This window comes from Rattus norvegicus, chromosome 14 (assembly GCF_036323735.1).
Source record: "Rattus norvegicus strain BN/NHsdMcwi chromosome 14, GRCr8, whole genome shotgun sequence".
NCBI lineage: Eukaryota > Metazoa > Chordata > Mammalia > Rodentia > Muridae > Rattus > Rattus norvegicus.
The window spans coordinates 40,769,061-40,792,762 of NC_086032.1; the positions used below are offsets into that span (position 1 = coordinate 40,769,061).

Here is a 23,702-nt window from a genome sequence, read left to right on the forward strand (position 1 = left end):
ATTTTTAATAGGGTTATTTGTTTCCCTGCGGTCTAACTTCTTGAGTTCTTTGTATATTTTGGGTATAAGGCCTCTATCTGTTGTAGGATTGGTAAAGATCTTTTCCCAATCTGTTGGTTGCTGTTTTGTCCTAACCACAGTGTCCTTTGCCTTACAGAAGCTTTGCAGTTTTATGAGATCCCATTTGTCGATTCTTGATCTTAGAGCATAAGCCATTGGTGTTTTGTTTAGGAAATTTTTTCCAGTGCCCATGTGTTCCAGATGCTTCCCTAGTTTTTCTTCTATTAGTTTGAGTGTGTCTGGTTTGATGTGGAGGTCCTTGATCCACTTGGACTTAAGCTTTGTACAGGGTGATAAGCATGGATCGATCTGCATTCTTCTACATGTTGACCTCCAGTTGAACCAGCACCATTTGCTGAAAATGCTATCCTCTTTTCCATTTGATGGTTTTGGCTCCTTTGTCAAAAATCAAGTGACCATAGGTGTGTGGGTTCATTTCTGGGTCTTCAATTCTATTCCATTGGTCTATCTGTCTGTCTCTGTACCAATACCATGCAGTTTTTATCACTATTGCTCTGTAATACTGCTTGAGTTCAGGGATAGTGATTCCCCCTGAAGTCCTTTTATTGTTGAGGATAGTTTTAGCTATCCTGGGTTTTTTGTTATTCCAGATGAATTTGCAAATTGTTCTGTCTAACTCTTTGAAGAATTGGATTGGTATTTTGATGGGGATTGCATTGAATCTGTAGATTGCTTTTGGTAAAATGGCCATTTTTACTATATTAATCCTGCCAATCCATGAGCATGGGAGATCTTTCCATCTTCTGAGGTCTTCTTCAATTTCCTTCTTCATTGTCTTGAAGTTCTTATTGTACAGATCTTTTACTTGCTTTGTTAAAGTCACACTGAGGTACTTTATATTATTTGGGTCTATTATGAAGGGTGTCGTTTCCCTAATTTCTTTCTCGGCTTGTTTCTCTTTTGTATAGAGGAAGGCAACTGATTTATTTGAGTTAATTTTATACCCAGCCACTTTGCTGAAGTTGTTTATCAGCTTTAGTAGTTCTCTGGTGGAACTTTTGGGATCACTTAAATATACTATCATATCATCTGCAAATAGTGATATTTTGACTTCTTCTTTTCCGATCTGTATCCCCTTGACCTCCTTTTGTTGTCTGATTGCTCTGGCTAGAACTTCAAGAACTATATTGAATAAGTAGGGAGAGAGTGGGCAGCCTTGTCTAGTCCCTGATTTTAGTGGGATTGCTTCAAGTTTCTCTCCATTTAGTTTAATGTTAGCAACTGGTTTGCTGTATATGGCTTTTACTATGTTCAGGTATGGGCCTTGAATTCCTATTCTTTCCAGGACTTTTATCATGAAGGGGTGTTGAATTTTGTCAAATGCTTTCTCAGCGTCTAATGAAATGATCATGTGGTTTTGTTCTTTCAGTTTGTTTATATAATGGATCACGTTGATGGTTTTCCGTATATTAAACCATCCCTGCATGCCTGGGATGAAGCCTGCTTGGTCATGGTGGATGATTGTTTTGATGTGCTCTTGGATTCGGTTTGCCAGAATTTTGTTGAGTATTTTTGCGTCGATATTCATAAGGGAAATTGGTCTGAAGTTCTCTTTCTTTGTTGTGTCTTTGTGTGGTTTAGGTATAAGAGTAATTGTGGCTTTGTAGAAGGTATTCGGTAGTGATCCATCTGTTTCAATTTTGTGGAATAGTTTGGATAATATTGGTATGAGGTCTTCTATGAAGGTTTGATAGAATTCTGCACTAAACCCGTCTGGACCTGGGCTCTTTTTGGTTGGGAGACCTTTAATGACTGCTTCTATTTCCTTAGGAGTTATGGGGTTGTTTAACTGGTTTATCTGTTCCTGATTTAACTTTGGTACCTGGTATCTGTCTAGGAAATTGTCCATTTCCTGAAGATTTTCAAGTTTTGTTGAATATAGGTTTTTACAGTAAGATCTGATGATTTTTTGAATTTCCTCTGAATCTGTTGTTATGTCTCCCTTTTCATTTCTGATTTTGTTAATTTGGGCGCACTCTCTGTGTCCTCTCGTTAGTCTGGCTAAGGGTTTATCTATCTTGTTGATTTTCTCAAAGAACCAACTTTTGGTTCTGTTGATTCTTTCTATGGTCCTTTTTGTTTCTACTTGGTTGATTTCAGCTCTGAGTTTGATTATTTCCTGCCTTCTACTCCTCCTGGGTGTATTTGCTTCTTTTTGTTCTAGAGCTTTTAGGTGTGCTGTCAAGCTGCTGACATATGCTCTTTCCTGTTTCTTTCTGCAGGCACTCAGCGCTATGAGTTTTCCTCTTAGCACAGCTTTCATTGTGTCCCATAAGTTTGGGTATGTTGTACCTTCATTTTCATTAAATTCTAAAAAGTTTTTAATTTCTTTCTTTATTTCTTCCTTGACCAGGTTATCATTGAGTAGAGCATTGTTCAATTTCCAAGTATATGTGGGCATTCTTCCTTGATTGTTATTGAAGACCAGTTTTAGGCCGTGGTGGTCCGATAGCACGCATGGGATTATTTCTATCTTTCTGTACCTGTTGAGGCCCGTTTTTTGACCAATTATATGGTCAATTTTGGAGAAAGTACCATGAGGAGCTGAGAAGAAGGTATATCCTTTTGCTTTAGGATAGAATGTTCTATAAATATCCGTTAAGTCCATTTGGCTCATGACTTCTCTTAGTCTGTCTACATCTCTGTTCAATTTCTGTTTCCATGATCTGTCCATTGATGAGAGTGGGGTGTTGAAATCTCCCACTATTATTGTGTGAGGTGCAATGTGTGTTTTGAGCTTTAGTAAGGTTTCTTTTACATATGTAGGTGCCCTTGTATTTGGGGCATAGATATTTAGGATTGAGAGTTCATCTTGGTGGATTTTTCCTTTGATGAATATGAAGTGTCCTTCCTTATCTTTTTGGATGACTTTTAGTTGAAAATTGATTTTATTTGATATTAGAATGGCTACTCCAGCTTGCTTCTTCTGACCATTTGCTTGGAAAATTGTTTTCCAGCCTTTCACTCTGAGGTAATGTCTGTCTTTGTCTCTGAGGTGTGTTTCCTGTAGGCAGCAGAATGCAGGGTCCTCGTTGCGTATCCAGTTTGTTAATCTATGTCTTTTTATGGGGGAGTTGAGGCCATTGATGTTGAGAGATATTAAGGAATAGTGATTATTGCTTCCCGTTATATTCATATTTGGATGTGAGGTTATGTTTGTGTGCTTTCACTCTCTTTGTTTTGTTGCCAAGACGATTAGTTTCTTGCTTCTTCTAGGGTATAGCTTGCCTCCTTATGTTGGGCTTTACCATTTATTATCCTTTGTAGTGCTGGATTTGTAGAAAGATATTGTGTAAATTTGGTTTTGTCATGGAATATCTTGGTTTCTCCATCTATGTTAATTGAGAGTTTTGCAGGATACAGTAACCTGGGCTGGCATTTGTGTTCTCTTAGGGTCTGTATGACATCAGCCCAGGATCTTCTGGCCTTCATAGTTTCTGGCGAGAAGTCTGGTATGATTCTGATAGGTCTGCCTTTATATGTTACTTGACATTTTTCCCTTACTGCTTTTAATATTCTTTCTTTATTTTGTGCATTTGGTGTTTTGACTATTATGTGACGGGAGGTGTTTCTTTTCTGGTCCAATCTATTTGGAGTTCTGTAGGCTTCTTGTATGCCTATGGGTATCTCTTTTTTTAGGTTAGGGAAGTTTTCTTCTATGATTTTGTTGAAGATATTTACTGGTCCTTTGAGCTGGGAGTCTTCACTCTCTTCTATACCTATTATCCTTAGGTTTGATCTTCTCATTGAGTCCTGGATTTCCTGTATGTTTTGGACCAGTAGCTTTTTCCGCTTTACATTATCTTTGACAGTTGAGTCAATGATTTCTATGGAATCTTCTGCTCCTGAGATTCTCTCTTCCATCTCTTGTATTCTGTTGGTGAAGCTTGTATCTACAGCTCCATGTCTCTTCTTTTGGTTTTCTATATCCAGGGTTGTTTCCATGTGTTCTTTCTTGATTGCTTCTATTTCCATTTTTAATTCCTTCAACTGTTTGATTGTGTTTTCCTGAAATTCTTTCAGAGATTTTTGCAATTCTTTCGGGGATTTTTGCGATTCCTCTCTGTAGGCTTCTACTTGTTTATTAATGTTTTCCTGTGTTTCCCTAAGGGAGTTCTTCACATCTTTCTTGAAGTCCTCCAGCATCATGATCAAATATGATTTTGAAACTAGATCTTGCTTTTCTGGTGTGTTTGGATATTCCATGTTTGTTTTGGTGGGAGAATTGGGCTCCGATGATGGCATGTAGTCTTGGTTTCTGTTGCTTGGGTTCCTGCGCTTGCCTCTCGCCATCAGATTATCTCTAGTGTTACTTTGTTCTGCTATTTCTGACAGTGGCTAGACTGTCCTATAAGCCTGTGTGTCAGGAGTGCTGTAGACCTGTTTTCCTCTCTTTCAGTCAGTTATGGGGACAGAGTGTTCTGCTTTCGGGCATGTAGTTTTTCCTCTCTACAGGTCTTCAGCTGTTCCTGTGGGCCTGTGTCTTGAGTTCACCAGGCAGCTTTCTTGCAGCAGAAAAGTTGGTCTTACCTGTGGTCCCGAGGCTCAAGTTCGCTCTCAGGGTGCTGCCCTCGTGCTCCCTGTGGCGGCAGCAACCAGGAAGATCTGCGCCGCCCCCTCCAGGAGCCTCAGTGCATCAGGGTTCCAGATGGTCTTTGGTGTTTTCCTCTGGCGTCCGAGATGTATGTGCAGAGAGCAGTCTCTTCTGGTTTCCCAGGCTTGTCTGCCTCTCTGAAGGTTTAGCTCTCCCTCCCGCGGGATTTGGGTGCAGAGAACTGTTTATCCGGTCTGTTTCCTTCAGGTTCCAGCGGTGTCTCAGGCAGGGGTCCTGCCGCTCCTGGGCCCTCCCCCACGGGAGCCCAGAGGCCTTATACAGTTTCCTCTTGGGCCAGGGATGTGGGCAGGGGTGAGCAGTGTTGGTGGTCTCTTCTGCTCTGCAGCCTCAGGAGTGCCCACCTGACCAGGCGGTGAGGTCTCTTTCCCACGGGGCCTGGGAGCAGAGAGCTGCTTCGGGCCGGGATCCGCGGGTCCTGAGTTTTCTCTTAATGGCTGTGTTGACTCTCCATTTTTGTATAATTGGGAAATAATTTCTTACAATTCTGTATGGCTTTAAGCTGCACATGATGCAGAGAGCTAGGCCTGCTTTTCCCTCTCAATCTTAGCCGCTCCATGCCCTGCTCGCCGCTTATTGCAGGGCGCCACGTCTTTGCCTTTTCATGAGCAGACTGCTACTTGAAATTTTCTGAGGAAAGAAAAGAACACGATGTGACAAGTAGTGCTGGTTCCCATTTTATATGCAGGCAATATGTAAATGTTATGGTGTTAAATATTTATACTTTTAGCATATAGTCCCTATTTCTAAATATTGGGAGCTTCCTATAGTTTTTGCTTGTTTTTTCCTGTACTTAGTAGATATTTTGTAAGAGTAGGGAGCATGGTGACAGCTCTGTGCCTGGATCATCCTAGCCAAGCTACTGTGTTGGAGGACGAGGTGTCCGTGGTTTGCCATGGTCTTGGTAAGGAAGCCACTCCGTAAAAGGAAGCTGTTATTTAAGATTTTACACAGTAGAAGCCTTCCTTAGGGAACAGAATGGGATCTATCTGTGTAAGTATTTCAGTTGTATATCTAAAGTTATTTAAGTACTTTTGAAAGTTGGATCAGTAATAGCAACCGAATTTATGAAGTGAATGAATTCATGGTAAGAGTAATGAGACATATTCTAACACTTACAAAGGCATTTATTTTGGAACTTTTTTTTAAAGATTTATTTATTCATTATATATAAGTACACTGTAGCTGTTCAGACACACCAAAAGAGGGCATCAGATCTCATTACAGATGGTTATGAGCCACCCTGTGGTTGCTGGGAATTGAACTCGGAACCTCTGGAAGAGCAGTCAGTGCTCTTAACCACTGAGCCATCTCTCCAGCCCCTATTTTGGAACTTTTTGAAAGAAAAAGTAGCTAGATATTCCCTCATGTCTCAACCTCCCCAACAAATAAAAATGAAGCTATGAAACAAGAGGGAATATAACAATGGGAATATTTCATAGAAGCACAAGTAATAACCTTTTACATTTGTTTTCTTTCTATTAACCGTACCCATTTTTTTCATTAGTTTATTTATTCACTTTATATTCCAATCACATCCTCCATTCCTCCTCTGTTCCCAGTCTCACCCTCACAGGCCCCTCCCCAGCTACCCCTTCCCCTTCTGCTCAGAGAAAGGGAAGCCCCCCACCCCCGCCATGGTTACCAATCTACCTGGCACATCAAGTCACACATGCTCTCCCACTGAGGCCATACAAGGCAACCCAGCTAGCAGAAGGGGATCCAAAGGCAGGCAACAGAGTCAAAGACAGCCCCGCTCCAGTTGTTATTATTAGGGGACATGAAGACCACACAAATGTGCAGGGAGCCCGAGGACCAGCCCAGGCATGTTCCTTGGTTGGTGGTTCAGTCTCAGTGAGCCCCAGTGGGCCCAGGTTAGTTGACGCTGTAGGCCTTCTTGTGGGGTCCTAGACCCTTCAGATCCCTCAATCCTTCCCCCACTCTTCCACCACACTCCCTGCGCTCCACCTGATGTTTGTGGGTCTCTGCATCTTTTTCCATCTGCTGCTGGATGAAGCCTAGGTTCCTCTCTGCCACCATAGCAGAGCATCACGATAGTGTCAGGGATTGGCTCTCTCTCATGGGATGGATCTCAAGTTCAGCCAGCCATTGGTTCATTGTTCCCTCAGTCACTGCTCCATCGTTATCCCTGCACCTCCTGTAGGCAGGACAAATTTGAGGTCAAAGGTTTGGGGGTGGGTTGGTGCCCCCCTTCCCCTGGGATTTCCACCTGGCTGTAGGAGGTGGCCACTTCAGTCTCCATATCCCCAGCTGCTAGGAGTCGCAGCTGGAGTCAGCCCATAGACTCCCAGGAGCCTCCCGCATCCCAGGTCTCTGGATCATCCCAGAGATCACACACACGTACCTATTTTTTGTTCTCTCTCCCAGCCCTTTCTCCCCACCCCAGTCCTCCCCACCTCTGATTCCCTACCTCATTCCCCCTCCCCAACCCTTCTTCCACCCAGTTCCCTCCATCCATTCACCAAATTTATTTTATTTACATCTATTTATTCTCTGGAAAGGGATGTGCCATGGTGTAGGTATGGAGGTCAAAGGACAGACTGTAGAATCAGTTCTTGCCTTCTAGCCTAGAGTCCCAGGAACCAAACTTAGGCCATCAGGTTTGAAATCAAGAGCCTCTCCCCACTGAGCCATCTCATCAGTCCCAAAAGTGAAACTGTTCTTTATAAATGATGATATTTTTAAGAGAATTGTGTTGATTTTTTTATCTACCCACTGATAAGTCATTTAGAAGTTACTAGATTCCCATACTTAATACTGAACCAATAGGACCAATGATGATTTTGAGAATCCTTAACTACACCTGCTAGCAGATATCTTCTATAATCTTGCTAATTAGCAGGCCAAACATTGGTATTTAAATAGAGGAAGCTGTGTAGTGGAAGCTGTGTAGTATTACAGGCACACATCAATTTTACCTCGTCAGTTGAGGGAAGGATACTGGTTACTTTCTCTGCTGCTTTCTTCTATGATCTCTTTTCCAGGCTTGTGGTTTTAAAATGTGAAGGGAAGCCTTGAAACTTGGCCTATTAACATTGTCAAAACTCTGTAACCCAAAATTAAATTATGATTAAAACCTTCTAAACTGTAATTACTTATTTCTTAGAAAGGTTATTTTTTTCCTCAGTAAATTCTAAAATCTCTGTACAGTTAAAAAATATATTTTGAAGTATTTTGACATGCCTACTTAAATGCTCCTTGGTTTTTGGTTTGATTTTTTAAGGCGTGGTCATGAGATTAACAATAGATAGATTAGAAAATTAATATAGATTCTATTTGTTTCAAGCAAAGTCCATAATTCATCTGTTAATGTAAAGACCCAGCCACAATACAAATCCCATACAGGTTCATGGTTATTTTCCTTTCTGTATAGGATAATAGGATATACTCCAAAGTGATTTTTTACATATATTTATAATTGATGACAAACTATGTAATTAATTAGTTTAACATTCACATTTTTGCAATTTAGATCATTTGTATTTGTCGATACACACGAAGAGTTTCTATATGGCCAAAGTAAAACACAATTTTAATAACTTTGCTACTATTTAGACTATTTTTCACACACGCTTTATGACAGTCCTGAAATCAGTTATTTGAATGTCTTGAGAGTCATCACTCATCACTAGAAGTAGGTGAGGAGACCAACATAAGTGAACTCACTGCTTTATTTTCCCCCTTTAGGCAGAGCTCACAGTTTGGAGATGAGAAAACCTTTAATGATCCGTCGTTGCTGGAAAATCTTCAGAATAACCATGTAAGTGACACCAGAGTATTATCTGTCCCTTGGAGATGAGCACTAATGAATATTCCTCAGATTTCCTTCATGGTTACTCCCCTCAAGGTTTTACTTATATGATATTTTTTAGATTTATTTGATTTTATGTGTGCTCATGTCCTAAGTGCATCCCGTATCCAGATGTTTATACCTTTCCCTAGATTTGAAGAATTCTCTACTGTGATTTTTATCGAGTATGTGTTCTGCTCCCCACCCCCAAAATAGGAGGGGGAGTTGAGGTCTGTCTAAACAGAATTTAGATATTATTAAAACTGGAAGAAAATTGAAAAGTATATAGAGGAGAGAGTTGGGTAAAAATGACAACAGGGAGGATAGGACAGACCACCAGTGCAGAATGAGCTAACATAAGCTAAGCGATATAAAATGTGTAAATGCCAGTGAAGACTTTTTAAAATAGCCCGAAAAATTAAATTACACAAAAACACAGGGTGTTATATCATCAGTCAAATGTCTTCCTTGCTTATAGTATTAGAGATGCCTCTCTCCTCCTTCAGGTATCTTATAGATATGACTTAACTGTTGGTCCATCTCAGCACTGACTTACAACACAGCCGGAGTGTCCACTGAAGTTACCTCTTACCTACATTTCCCCTGCCCAGACCAGCACCGCCCCTCATGTAGGGCTGCCCCAGCTTCTGTTTGTGTCTTAACTGATGGCACGCTGCCCTTGAATGCTAGGCCCACCACTCCCCTGGCTTCCGCCATCCCTCAGAGTCTCCCGATGTACCCCCGACCTACGTTAGCACTCTGCCTTGAGCAACTTTTTCTTTCTTCCTCCAGAGGTCTTCTTTCACTGTTTTAAATACTTCTATCTTTTCTCCTCTGGGGCCTTAATAGTTACATGCTGTGCATCCCAGTAGAATTCTCTGTGCTCAGTTCTCCACTAGCCTAAGACTTCTTCCATATATCCATCTCCAAATCTCGTGAACAGCCACCAACTCCTGTGTCCTCACATGACACTCGCATATGATACGCAGCATGCTGTAAATAAACAACGCTGTCACCAATGTCCGCCCTGTCTCCCTACAAGTCGAAGCCCTTCATGTGGCTGGGACCGTCTGTGCTTTGTCCACTGTCTTAGCATAAGCAGTTTTCTTTCCATAACCTGATTCAATCTTTTCATTTGGTTCACTGTATAATTGGAGGTTTATGAACATAGGCACGCATTATTTTTCTTTATTAACGTAAATGACATTTCTCTCCAGAAGCCAGACATGAAGATGTTTACTATCCAGTGTCTCTGTTCTTTTCTCATCAGACCTGAGATGCTTACAGAAAGGATTCACTCTTCAGTCTCCTTCAAGCCCCAAGAGTAGATAGTGCTCAATAATTGTGATAGATACATATAAGCACACGAGAGCGCACACACACACACACACACACACACACACACACACACACACACACACACCCTTATGTACTGGGTTAAGGTAGCCATTTTTGGAGAGAGGGAAGACAGCAATCCAGAGAGACTCACACATTTTCATCATCTCTACTCAAAGGTTAGATGCCTGAAATTTAAATAGAAATTGCAAACAAGCAAATGAACATTTTAAATATCACTTCTGTCCACTAAAGAGCAAATTCATCTTCTTCTACCATTTCTATCTAGAAGCAAATAATCCTGTTAAATAAATGTTTACAGAATGAATGAGGAAGTACAAAAAATGAATAAGTTGTGTTCTAAATAAGTTTCCTCCATAACAGATACTGGCTGTGATCCCACATCCCAGGGCTTCCCAGCTGTTCTCTTAATAAATGGCCATGAAGTAACATTCCTGCCCTTAGTGTCAGATGTTTAAATAAAGGAGGATGAATTATGCGTTTATTCCTCACAGCCAACCGCACCTATCATCTGTGAATTTCTCACAATGATGGCCGTCTGCCACACAGCTGTACCAGAGAGAGACGGGGAGAAGATCATTTATCAGGCAGCGTCGCCAGGTACACAGGAAGCAACTATGGGTATTTTCCTGTAGAAAATTGTTCTGAAATTTGGTGTTATGGATCTTAAGTTTTCAATTTAATTTAAAAATGAAACATAACCAAATTATGGTTTCATATTTTAAAAATCCTCATTAGAAACTTGGCTTTCAGCATTAAGTATGTGTGTGTGTGTGTGTGTGTGTGTGTGTGTGTGTGTGTGTGTGTGTGTGTGTGTTTGTGTGTGTGTGTGTGACTGTATCTGTCTGTCTGTCTGTCTTATTATCCCTCTCAGCAGTGGCAGGACTTTGCATAAAGAAAGCAGCTAATAAAAACTAAAGTGTCTATGCACTGTAAGTGGTTCAGATCCCCAGGGACTGGGATTAACAGTCAGCTTTAGGCGGGAAGGATAATATGTGAAAAGACTTACTGACACTTATTGACTCCTGATGGTGGTGTTCTCAAGCATATGCTTGACAAAGGGGTCTTGTCAAGCTGCTCCTTTCGGGAGTGAGTGACTGACAGTGGGTGACTGACAGTGGGTGACTGACAGTGGGTGACTGACAGTGGGTGACTGACAGTGGGTGACTGACAGTGGGTGACTGACAGTGGGTGACTGACTGACAGTGGGTGACTGACAGTGGGTGACTGACAGTGGGTGACTGACAGTGGGTGAATGACTGACAGTGGGTGACTGACAGTGGGTGACTGACAGTGGGTGACTGACAGTGGGTGACTGACAGTGGGTGAATGACTGACAGTGGGTGACTGACAGTGGGTGACTGACAGTGGGTGAATGACTGACAGTGGGTGAATGACTGACAGTGGGTGAATGACTGACAGTGGGTGACTGACAGTGGGTGACTGACAGTGGGTGACTGACAGTGGGTGAATGACTGACAGTGGGTGAATGACTGACAGTGGGTGAATGACTGACATTGGGCGACTCACAGTGGGTGACTCATAGTAGGTGACTGGCAGTGGGTGGGTGACATGTTCAGGAACATGATGCTAATTTCTCTGGTGTCATCATATGTATAAGTCAGATTGGATTTCAGAGCATAATGAGACAGATTTTTAATCAAGAAGAAAACTGCCGATGTCTTTTGGCTTATATTATAATTTTTTGTCTTCTATTTCTTTTCACCTGTTCCCTGCCATAGACGAGGGAGCACTGGTCAGAGCCGCCAAGCAGTTGAATTTTGTCTTCACTGGAAGAACTCCTGACTCTGTCATCATAGATTCAGTAAGTCGCTTGTGTTTTAAGGGCTTCTTAGAACCTGTGTAATACACTCATGTGGCTTCAGAGACAAAGACAGTAAGGAAAAGATTGCAGTGAAACTGACGTTTCCTACTCGGGAGCACCACTGGCGTCCTTCGTCTGGTTCTTTCAACACTTCACAAAATTGTGGCTGACAATAGGCTTGGTGGACAATATTGACTCTTCCAAACTAGACATATCTACAGATTTTCTCTTCTACTAAATGGAGCTTTATCTCCCTTGAATCATCCTCCCATTTATCTCTTCTTGGTCCCAAACATTATTAAATTTTTGGTTATGTAAGTATCCAGAAGGCTGGGCATAGCGCATAGGCCTGTTATCCCAGTGCATGGGAGGTAGGTCGCAGGAGAATCTGGAGTTCAGAGCCAGCTTCAGCTACATAGCAAGTTTGAAGCCAGCCTGGGCTACATGAGACCCTGTCTCAAAACAGCAAACAACAAAGAAGTAATTATTCAAGATCTGCTTTTAAGTGGGCAGTTCTAAACAGATACATGTCAGAAGGTGATATCCCAGCGGCTACATGACAAGCTACATGACAGGCTACACGACAAGCTACATGGCAGACTACACAGCAGGCTACATGGCAGACTACATGGCAGATTACATGACAGGCTACATGACAGGCTACATGGTAGACTACATGGCAGATTACATGACAGGCTACATGACAGGCTACACGGCAGGCTACATGACAGGCTACATGGCAGGCTACATGGCAGGCTACATGGCAGGCTACATGGCAGACTACATGGCAGGCTACATGACAGGCTACACGGCAGGCTACATGACAGGCTACATGGCAGACTACATGACAGGCTACATGGCAGACTACATGACAGGCTACATGGCAGACTACATGGCAGGCTACATGGCAGGCTACATGGCAGACTACATGGCAGGCTACATGACAGACTACATGGCAGGCTACATGGCAGACTACATGGCTAGTCATCAAGAACATATGAAAACTTAATGAGGCACAATTATGCTCCCAGTGCAGAGGCTAAAAAAATTCTTAGAAGCAAATGCTAATGTATTTTTAAAGAGTTTTCTGAAGAAAGGAAAGCCTACCTCAATCCCTACTCCGTTCTCCGTTACTCTGGAGGAAGGGAAGTTTGTGTCACTGAAGACTTACCATGGAGTGTTCATCGTGGCTATGGCCATGGTTTCCCCAAAACAGAAACAAGCAGTGCACATCAGCAGGAGAGGACGGACAGACAGAGATCCGTGTGTCAATCTAAATGATACACAAGAATGAATTCTTAATTCTGTAGCAGTGTGGATGAGTCGTAGAGCCCTTATGTGGAAGAGGGGAAATGCCAGGCACTGAGGAAAGCGTCCTTTACAAGTCCATCTGGAGATTCCACAAATGTGATTCATAAAGATAGAATTTTGAACAGCGATCACCTTGGGGCAGGGAGAGGATTGATTGGAAATGGAACACAGGGATTTATGGGTCAGATGTCCTGTGTCTTCAACAGGGTGGTGTTTACACAGGCGGAACCTTTATCAAACTATACGGTTTGCATTGAAGATCTCTGTGTTTTGTTTAATGTCAATGGTATCTCATTTTGAACGTTACCATTAGTGCTTCTGTTGCATTCATAGCTAAACATCTTTGTACTTGGTCTTTTTTTCCTTTAAACTATTTCTTTCCTAACTCAAAATTTTGTCTTAAAAATGCATTTTTCTATTTCCTTTTTTTCAAAAGATATTCATTTATTATATATAAGTACACTGTAGCTGTCTTCAGAAACACCAGAAGAGGGCATCGGATCTCTTTACAGATGGTTGTGAGCCACCATGTGGTTGCTGGGAATTGAACTCAGGACCTCTGGAAGAGTAGTCGGGTGCTCTTAACCACTGAGCCATCTCTCCAGCCCTGCTATTTCCTAAAGATAAAGTTTTATTTATTTTCTGTTGTTTTGTGTTCTTTCTCTGACTCCTTGAGCGTGGGCTCATGAGTTCGTTGGTAACTTTGGGAAAGTCACACAAACAGATTGTGTGTTATGTCTTGTCTGTTGGGCATTTCTGTCCCACGCTCTCCACTTGGACCTCAGTAGTTCTCAATCCTGCTTCTGTGACACTCAGAATTCTTCTGAGTCCTCTCCTACCATTCACTTTTTTTTTTTCACTAACCTGAAAGTTTAGTGAATTCTCTTCCATAATTCAGAAAGGCTGAGGGCAAACTGTGTTGGTTTTACAATGAATTTTATAACCAGTGATTATTTCCAAAGGTCCTAAAATATCTCCATTCTTTTATTTTGCAGCTGGGGCAGGAAGAGAGATATGAATTGCTCAATGTCCTAGAGTTCACCAGGTAAAGGCACTCGCCCTATAATTTATAAGGGGAAAAGTACATTTTCATCCATTATTGGCTTTTCCTATATATAGCTGGAATACATGCTTTGCTTTTATTTGCGTTTAAGCAAAATAAGATCTTCCATGCAGTTTGTGTCTTTTCAATAGATAAGTCATGCCCAGGTTTCTTCAGAGTGTAGTACAACATGACTTCTCCTAGCAGTTCAAGACATCTTTTTGAAGAGAAACTACCTGAGTCATAGATACAGATACAGAATTGGCCAGGAGCCCCGTGGCTGGTCTGATAGCCAGCTTTCTGATATGGTAACAAATGCCTGAGATAGTCACCTTCTATAGATGACTTCATCTTGACACACTTTAGAGGTTGTACTCCATGGACCTTGCTACTGGACCTCAGTGAGGCAACACACAAGGGAGGGATCCAGGAGTAAGCAAATCAGGGTCTTCAAAGAATGCATTCCTACTTCTGAGACACTTGAGAACCTCAAAAGAGAAAACAAGAAAGTGGACTCTGGTTTCACAGTCCCCCTCAAGGTTATGCCCAATGACCTAAAGACCTCTCACCTTTTAAATGTTCTAACCTCCTAAGAGCTCCTCTTAGGAATCAATCCTCCCACACGCGCAGGCCTTTGGGGGAAGATTTCAGCTTCAAAGGATAGCAACTAGAGACCCCAAGAACAGATATACTGAGAGGCAGCAAGGTTTGTGTGGAGTGAGGTCAGTAAGCGTTGGCAAGTCTCCATTGTGATTGTAGTGTCCTTCTGTCACATGCCTCTGAGATGTAAGAGTTACCATCTCCCAGGAGAAGCAGAAACAGAATGAGTGTCCCATCCACTCCTTTCCTAAAGAGAAAGAATGCCGGCTGTGTTAGTTTCCTTCTCAGCACGGCAAGATGCCTACCAGGAGCAACAAACAGAAAGAGAGCTTTGTCCTGGCTCATGGTTTAAAGGGAGACAGTCACACAAGGTGCCTGGAGCTCCATCTAGTGCCAAGAGCTCAGGGACAGAAGAAGGCTGAGCCATAATCCCACAGGCCTTTCCCCCCACCTCCCAGAAAACCCTAGTAGGTCTCATCTCCTAAAGTTCTCAGGACGTCTTAAATAGCTCCACCAAAGGTCTGAGTATAAATGCAGGCATTTACGGGGAACACTTTTATATTCTTGCTATAAAGACAGAGTTCTTCTACTCAAGACTTTTATTCTACATTGTTGCCCAGCCAACCTATGTCCTTTAGATAATAGGTCCTCCTATGGGATCTTTAAAGATTGTGTGTTACCTCTCAGAGGACACTTCAAAAATTAAAGGGGGCTGGGGATTTAGCTCAGTGGTAGAACGCTTACCTAGGAAGCGCAAGGCCCTGGGTTCGGTCCCCAGCTCCGAAAAAAAGAACCAAAAAAAAAAATTAAAGGCCCGTGAGAAAGCAATGCTTTGTGGAAAAGAAATGCCCACCTGTTTTCTAGAGCTTTCTCCTTCATAAGCAAATTTGCACACTGCCTGAGACAGACAGTTCCTTTTGTATGCTTGATCTGGAGAGTGACCATGTGACCAAAAACCAGGGTCTGGCCAGTTACTAACACTTCATTTCCTAGGACAGAGCATAGCTCACCTCTATCTCTATGACAAAGTGTCTTTCCCCACCCTGTTGTTATAGGTGAAATGTTTTTGGACCCTCTATGCTTATGGAAAGTGCCATGGGGAGAAATAAATCAAAAGTAGGACTTTCAGGCTTTTGATTTCTGTAGTGAGGGTGGGTTTAAGAATGGGAAGGGGAATGATATCATGCTTTCAAATAGTCTCCATAAATGTGAGCAGTTCCCATCAGGATAACTGGTGAAACTGGAGAGAAGTCGATGGGTTTTTTTACACCTATTTGAGGGAGATCAGGGGAACTTTTCTATAGATTGGAGGGTTGGGTTGGGAACAATGAGAAGGAAGGGGAGGGCTAGGATCCCAGCACAAATAATGGGGTATGTAAAATTCCCTGAACATAGATGGCAGACTTGGGAATAGGAGCAGATGTGGAGGATGAGATATTTGGGAACACTGTGTTTCAATGTCTGTGAGACATGCAAATGCAAGTATCCAGTAGGGAATTAGATATAAGCACCTGAAGCAGGAAGCCACAGCTGTGGCTGAAATACCCATTTCGTAGTCGTCACTGGTCCACCAGTGACACTCAAAGATTAAAAGTCAATAGGATCTTCTGAAGACAAAATATAGATCAAGAGGAAAGTGGAAGGCTGATGGTGGCTGAGCCATAAATAATTATAACTGTTTAGGATTGATTACAAATTAAGAATTAGCCAAATCCGATGGCACGGCATATAGCTGTAGCTACTTTAGAAAAGAATCAAGAGGATCACAAGTCCAAGACTTTCCTGGGCTACAGACTAAGCTTAAAGCCATCTCGGGCCACTTACTAACAATTTGCCTTGAAATAAGAAATGGACTGCAGGGTAAACTTCAATGATGAAGTGTTTGGCCAGCATGAGCAGCTACTGCAGGAGAGTTGGAAGGGAGGACATCTTTAAAATAAAGTCTTTGTTGTTGAAGACACATAGGACAAAAGTAGAGTGATAGATAGCCCAGAGCTGATAGGAATCTCAAGAAGAGTGCTTGGTTATCCATTCAAAGGCACTGCCAGCTTAGGTGAGGGGAAGTTTTAAAACAGATCTGTGCAGTTGTCATTGGAAAGGTGGGGGGATGGGAGTGGAAGGGAGATGAGTGGAGTGTGTAGATAGACATGGTTCACCCAGAGTTGAGTTACAGTTAAACAGTCATGTGGTTCACAGGGGATGGTGCCTGGGTAGGCGAGGTATGATATGGGAGACACTAGAACATGTTTGTGGATGAACATAATCTATTTGTTAGGGGAAAGGGACAGATTTGTAAGAGAGCTATATGACTTTAGAACAAAGCTGCTGAGAAAGTGAGGCAAGGGAGAGCAACAGTCATAAGCAAGGAAGGGATCTTAGTCAGGGTTTTACTGCTGTGAAGAGACACCATGACCACGGCAACTCTTAGAAAGGCCAACATTTAATTGGGGCTGGCTTACAGGTTCACAGGTTCAGTCCATTATCATCACAGCAGGAAACATGGCAATGTCCAGGTCGACAGGGTGCTGAAAAGGTAGCCAAGAGTGCTATATCTTTACTGCCAGCAACAGAAGGAGACCGTGTGCTGCACTAGGCATAACTTGAGCATAGGAGACCCAAAAGCCCATATCAAGGCCACATCAACTCCAACAAGGTCACACTTCCTAATATTGTCACTCTCTATGGGCCAAGCATTCAAACACATGAGTCTGTAGAGGGCATTCTGATTCAAACCACCACATTCTACCCCCTAGTCCCAGGGGCTTGTAGCCGTACAATAATGCAGAACTGTATTCAGTCCAATTTCGAAAGTCCCCAAAGTCTGTGACAGTCTCAAATTTGCTTAAAAGTCCAAAGTGTCTTCTGAGATTCATACAGTCTCTTAACTATAACTGTAACTATAAATCAAAACTTAAAAGCAGATCACATAATTCATACATGGTACAGAACATAGCATTACCATTCCAAAATAGGGAAGGAAGCACAGTGAGGTCATGCTGGACAAAACCAGCTGGGCAAACCCACGATTTCCCATCTCCATGTCTGATGTCCAAATGCTATTCAGATCTCCAACTCCTTTTAGCTTTGATGACTACAGCACATCTCTTTCGTTTGGGCTGGTTCCACTCCCTGTTAGCAGCTCTACTTGGCAGATATCCACAGCTCTGGCATCTCCAATATCTTGGGGTCTCCAAGACAATGCAGGCTTCACCTTCACAGCTTCACAGGGGCCTCAGTGGGCCCCCGTGCAGGGGAGAGCCCTGATACAGTCCTGGCCTCAGCGGCTTTCCTGAGTCATGAGGGAGATTCCATGACTCCTTTCTTCTATCCTTGATTCTAACGCCAGAACCACATGACAAAAGTTGCCAAGTTTTGCTGCTTGCTGGAGCTGGAACATGGCCGCTTGTTTGATTATATTTTCGCCAGCTTTCTGTTTCTCGTGGTTTCCTTCACTGCCTAAGCTTGGGCTCTGATAAAAGCAGAAATATTTCTCCCTTGTGTCAAGAAAATGGGATGGAAGAGGGAGCTCATATAGCCAGATAAATAGATGTGAGGAAGGATTCTAGGTGAGCCTCTGAAATTTAGAAGGGAGCGTGGGGGACTTGGAGAGTGACAAATGGGTGCTGAGACCTCACAGGGGTGAGGGAGGCAGCTCCACAGAAGATGACATATACGGGTGGTCACTGTAGAGCCCCTCAGCCTTGCACTTCCATATTCATCCCTGACTCTGCGACTTTTCTCTGCAATGGCCATTTCACTCTGATGGAACTCAGAGGAGAGTTTCTAGCCTTGCATATCTTGCCAGGGGAACTAAATTGATGAGTCTGGGACCATTAAATCAAAACTGGGCTAAGTAAGAACAGCGTGAGTCAAGAAGAACTGAGTTCACATGTATACGAGAGACACATTGACTTTGTTGGTCAAGTACAGTATTTCCACTCTGGCTGGGGCTTCACCTCTTCATAGGCCACCAACCTCTAAAAGTATCTGGTAGAAAATTCTAGAAGCAAACCGTTTCTAAGTCTCCAATACCTTTTACTAAGGTGTATCATTGTAATTGTTCTCTTAGTCCCTGTTGTTAAAAGCTTACTATGTGTAACAAATTAAACATTGTTGTGTTGTATATATGTACAAGAAAAATGTATCATTGGGCTGATGCTATCCCCAGTCTTTGGCGTCTGCTGGGGGTCTTGGTCTGTATCATCTCAGTAACGAGACTGTTGCAATTATTAAAAACAATAACAAATGCTTATATTGTTTCTTAAGTAAGAGCATTTGTTTTCTTCTCTAATTATTTATTTAAAAATTATCAATTTTATTTTTAATTTTTAAAATGAGGCCTATAACTCACCTACTAAGATAATAAATAGTTTTCAAATAGTAAGATATCAAACACGATGCTACTCTAGAGGGTATTAGCTCTACAGGTGGAACTGTTCTGTTTATTCCTTTGGGACAGTAGATGATAACTCTGGTGACTAAAAAAAAAATAAAACGCAACTCTCCAAGGCACCCAGTTGTACACTCAGGAGATAATTTGTCTACACGGAAGTATATGGCTCATAAATTGGTCAGATTAACTTGTTTTCACTGCAAGCATTAAAATATGTGAAACACATCAAAAACACGTCTGTGCAGAGCTGCAGTATGAGGACCCATTACGGAAAATCTCTTTATTTCAGCTCTAGGAAAAGGATGTCAGTGGTGGTTCGCACTCCATCCGGGAAGCTACGGCTTTACTGCAAAGGAGCTGTAAGTTTTTACTTTTGCCTTTATGGTTTTGATTTATGATGGTTTATAATGAACGTGTTAGGCACCCCGCTATGGAAATGTAACACAGATGTTTCAGATGAAGCCGATGACATCCACTTTTGTTGTTATTTTAGAGCAACAGCATTCAGTCTCTGCTGGTGAAATGTGGAATTCCTTCTGGGTAAATCTGATGCATTGGAAAAGTCTGGCATAGGGCACTTTTGTAATTCAATTTTTAATACATGATATTTGAGGTTTGTGTTATATTAGCTATGTTAGCAGATGACTAACTACAGAAAATATTTTTAAATTGTATCAGAATGTAATGATACACTCCAATTTTAATCTGTTTGCCTAAAGACCGTAGAAATGGGGAGAGGGTTGGCTCACAGTTATTGCTATGGTTTCATTTGGTATGGCTTGTTTGTCTTGCCTTGGATATTCCAGGATTGCTGACCGGTGGTGAGCTTCAGTATGTGAGTCGACTGTGTTGGCAGAAATAGCATTGTGTATTCCAGCTGAGTTTTCCTATTTAAAACATTTTTACATTTACAGAAGAATAGAAGCCCGCCAACCAGGGCTGCTCTTCTCTAAGATCAGTTAGGATTTTCCTCCTGAGGTGCCCTATGCACATTTCTGCTTGGAATGTCACAATTTTAAGTGGACTCGATAACTGTGCTCTATCCCATGGAAACTGGGAAGCTAAACTTAAGAAAGCCCACCCTTTTGTTTAAATTCCTGTTGAGAAAGTTAAATGCCTTGGTTTTAAAGCACTGAAACACAGTTTTTGAATGCCACAGTTTTCTAAAGCACTTTGGTAAAATGATTTCATGATGTCTCCTGAATTTGGTTATACAGTTTCTTTGGTTTCTGTGCTCCCATGGAGTAGCACAGCTAACAAGCGTTCATCTTGAATGTTTTATCGCCAGGCTTTGAGCTGGATTTTAGAGAAGTGAAGATAAGACCTAAGTCAGCTCAAGAGCTTAAGTCTAGCCAGGGAGCTACATAAAAAGGTGATTAGGCTGTGGTGCTAAGACACGTGGTACAGATCTTCCACGTTCCTATGGCAACATGCACAGTAAGAGAATGAAAAGAAAATGAGATCTCCCACTTCCGTGGTTGGCATCTGTCTGATTCACCACACCCAAATCACACCCTTCCGTTTAAAAAAAAAAAAAAAAAAAAAAAAAGTTTGAACATTCTAACCACTCAACTTTTATTTGAGGAATTAAAGTATCAGGTACAAGATAAAAAACACTGGATTTTTATCTTTACTCACAGAGATTGTTTGCACACATTAACTTCCTTGTTGTATTGTTAACCCCTCTGAAATAGGAGTAAGTAGTATAAAAGGCTTAAACATGAAAACAGCAAGGAATGCCTGAGGATCGTAGTTTGTAGTTTGATGAACTACGTGGACCAGGCAGAATGGTTTGTATGACTTGGCTTTGGTGTGGATTAGGTTTGGTTTGTCTCCGACCCTGTGCTCAAGAGCATGCTTGTATTTCTTGCACGACATTGGGGGAGATGATTTGAGGGCTGCTAACAGAGGCAGGCAGAGGTTCCAATTTGAGCCTTATCAACTCTTCCAGACAAGAGCTGCTGGGGATGGGTGGAGACAGGCACAGGGAAGACCCGGGAGGAAGATTTAGGACTTGGTAATTGATGTTTGCAGGTGCTAAGGGAAAGGATTACCAGGGATCATTTGGGGATTTCTGCCTGGCTTGCTGAGTGGACTAACACTACTTACCAAGATAGAGAGCTGGGGCTGCACAGGGCCTATCAGGTGCAGAAGCCTGGATTTCTCAGGAAAAGAAATTGGAGTAAATTCATCTGGAAAAATGACTCAGCTGTTTAAGAGAGCAGGAGTTTGGTTGTCAGCACCCACACAGCTACAGAGGAGTCACTTCCTCTTCTGGTCTCCAGGGGCACCTGAACCATGTGATATACATTCACATAGACACACCAGGAAAAGACCAGCTCTTCTCTCCACATCCCTTGGTTGCATGTAGTTCTTTGTCTATAGGGCCCCATGAGATTTTACCCCTTCAGGCTTAGCTTCCCTGTCAGTTCTAGGAGACACAATCTCACAAGAGAGTTCCTGGTCCTTTGGCTCGTAATCTTTTTACCCACCTCTTCCATGATATTCCCTGAGCTCTAGGTACAGGTGTTGTGTTGTAAATGTATCTACTAGGGCTGAGCTCCCCATGATCATTTCTGCATCATGACCAGTTGTAGTTTTCCGTGATGGCATCTGTTTGCTACAAAGAGAAGCGTCTTTAATGTGAGGTGAAAGCTACACTTCTGTTCATTTAAGGGCGAGTTTTAGGATGTAATTAGGAACCGTGGCAGCACTGGGTTCTCCTCTAAGATCCATAGAGTGCCAGAGAGTTGGCTAGGTTTCTGATGCCAGGCATGATTTGCCTTCTACTGAGCTGGCCTTAAGTCTAATTAGAGAACTCAGGTGCAAGCCAGCTCCCCTACTCTGAGGCCAGGACCAAAGTGCTGAGATTTCCAATCCTGCAAAGGGGCTGAGGAAAACTCATGCCAGCCCCTGCTCAGGCTGTAAAACCATGAGGTTGGCGTGCATTCAGTAAAATCCAGAGCTCAAGGTATATGTGAAATTTCACACCAGAGGAGCCAGCGAACACCACGACCAGAGAAACATGAATATGCTCCAAATTAGACCATCTGTATAGACCACTCTTCCTCGGGATGTTTGGAAGCTCAGCATGGTAAATGAAGAAATCAAATGATTTTCATTCAAAACGAAATTGGGAAGGATATCTGGTATACATACAAGATGAATTCAAACGTTTAAGCAATTTTTAAAATTAATAAACAGTGAATTCTAGATTCAACACAGTAGAGGGAGAATAAGGTAAATTAGAATACAGTACTGAAAATCCCATGTATAAAGAAATAGTGGCCAAAGAGGGACCTGGCAGGAGTGGACAGGGCACAGGAACCACAGAGAAGCCTGGGCCAGGATCCTTCTAGTCTCCATCTGTGCCCAGATCTAAGGCTGTCTCACAGCCCTCAAGATCTAAAACATGCCCGGAAAGAGCTGGTCTCCCTGGAGCACTCTCAGTCCTAAGTCCACAGGTGAGACCCCATTTTCACTCCACTAACTGTCCAAAGAGGGACCCACCAGGAGCACACAGGGTACAGGAACTGTGAAGCAGCCTGGGATAGGGTCCTTCAGGTCTCCATCTGTACCCAGAGCTAAGGCTGTCCCATAACATTCCAGACCCAAAGCAAGCTTGGAGAGAGCTGGTCTCCTAGAAGTGCTCTCACTCCTAAGATCACAGGCTCACAGAACCACAAGAGGGACAAGCTCCAGTCAGAGACAGCAAGACCAACTAACATCAGAGATAACCAGATGGTGAAAATCAAGCACAAGAACCTAAGCAACAGAAAACCAAGACTACTTGGCATCTTCAGAACCCAGTTCTCCCCCCACAGCAAGTTCTGAATACCCCAGCACACCGGAAAAACAAGATTTGGATTTAAAATCCCATCTCATGATTATGATAGAGGACTTTAAGAAGAACATAAATAAAGAAACACAGGAGAACACAGGTAAACAGGTAGATGCCCTTAAAGAGGGAACACAGAAATCTCTTAAAGGCTTACAGGAAAATACAACCAAATAGATGAGGGAATTGAACAAAACCATCAGGATCTAAAAATGTGAATAGAAACAATAAAGAAATCAAAAAGAGAGACAACCCTGGAGATAGAAAACCTAGCAAAGAGATCAGTAGTCATAGATGCAAACATCACCAACAGAATACAAGAGATTGAAGAGAGAATCTCAAGGGAAGAAGATACCAGAGAAAACATTGACACAATAGTCAAGAAACTGCAAAATGCAAAAAGCTCCTGACCTCGAACATCCAGGAAATCCAAGACAGAATGAGAAGACCAAAACTAAGGACAATAGGTATAAAAGAGAGTAAGATTCCCAACTTAAAGGGACAGTAAATATCTTCAACAAAATTATAAAAGAAAACTTCCCTAACCTAAAGAAAGAGATGCCATGAACATACAAGAAGCCCACAGAACTCCAAGTAGATTGGACCAGGAAAGAAATTCCTCCTGTCACATAATAGTCAAAATACCAAATGCACTAAACAAAGAAAGAATATTAAAAACAGTAAGGGGAAAAGGCCAAGTAACATATAAAGGTAGACCTCTAAGAATTATACCAGACTTCTCAACAGAGACTATGAAAGCTGGAAGATCCTGGACAGATGTCATACAGACCCTAAGAAAACATAAATACCAGTCCAGGCTACTATATCCAGCA

The 23,702-nt window shown here is 42.2% G+C and overlaps 1 protein-coding gene across 9 annotated transcripts in view; it reads left to right on the forward strand.

The window, feature by feature from the left end:
• Positions 1–23,702, forward strand: part of Atp8a1 (ATPase phospholipid transporting 8A1) — a 242,534-nt gene that overhangs the window by 100,129 nt on the left and 118,703 nt on the right. For all 9 annotated transcript variants that reach the window (XM_039092730.2, XM_063272922.1, XM_063272923.1 and 6 more), the window contains 5 exon segments: positions 8,402–8,474; positions 10,355–10,460; positions 11,603–11,685; positions 13,992–14,041; positions 19,321–19,390. In XM_039092730.2, the coding sequence (XP_038948658.1) occupies positions 8,402–8,474; positions 10,355–10,460; positions 11,603–11,685; positions 13,992–14,041; positions 19,321–19,390 (382 nt within the window).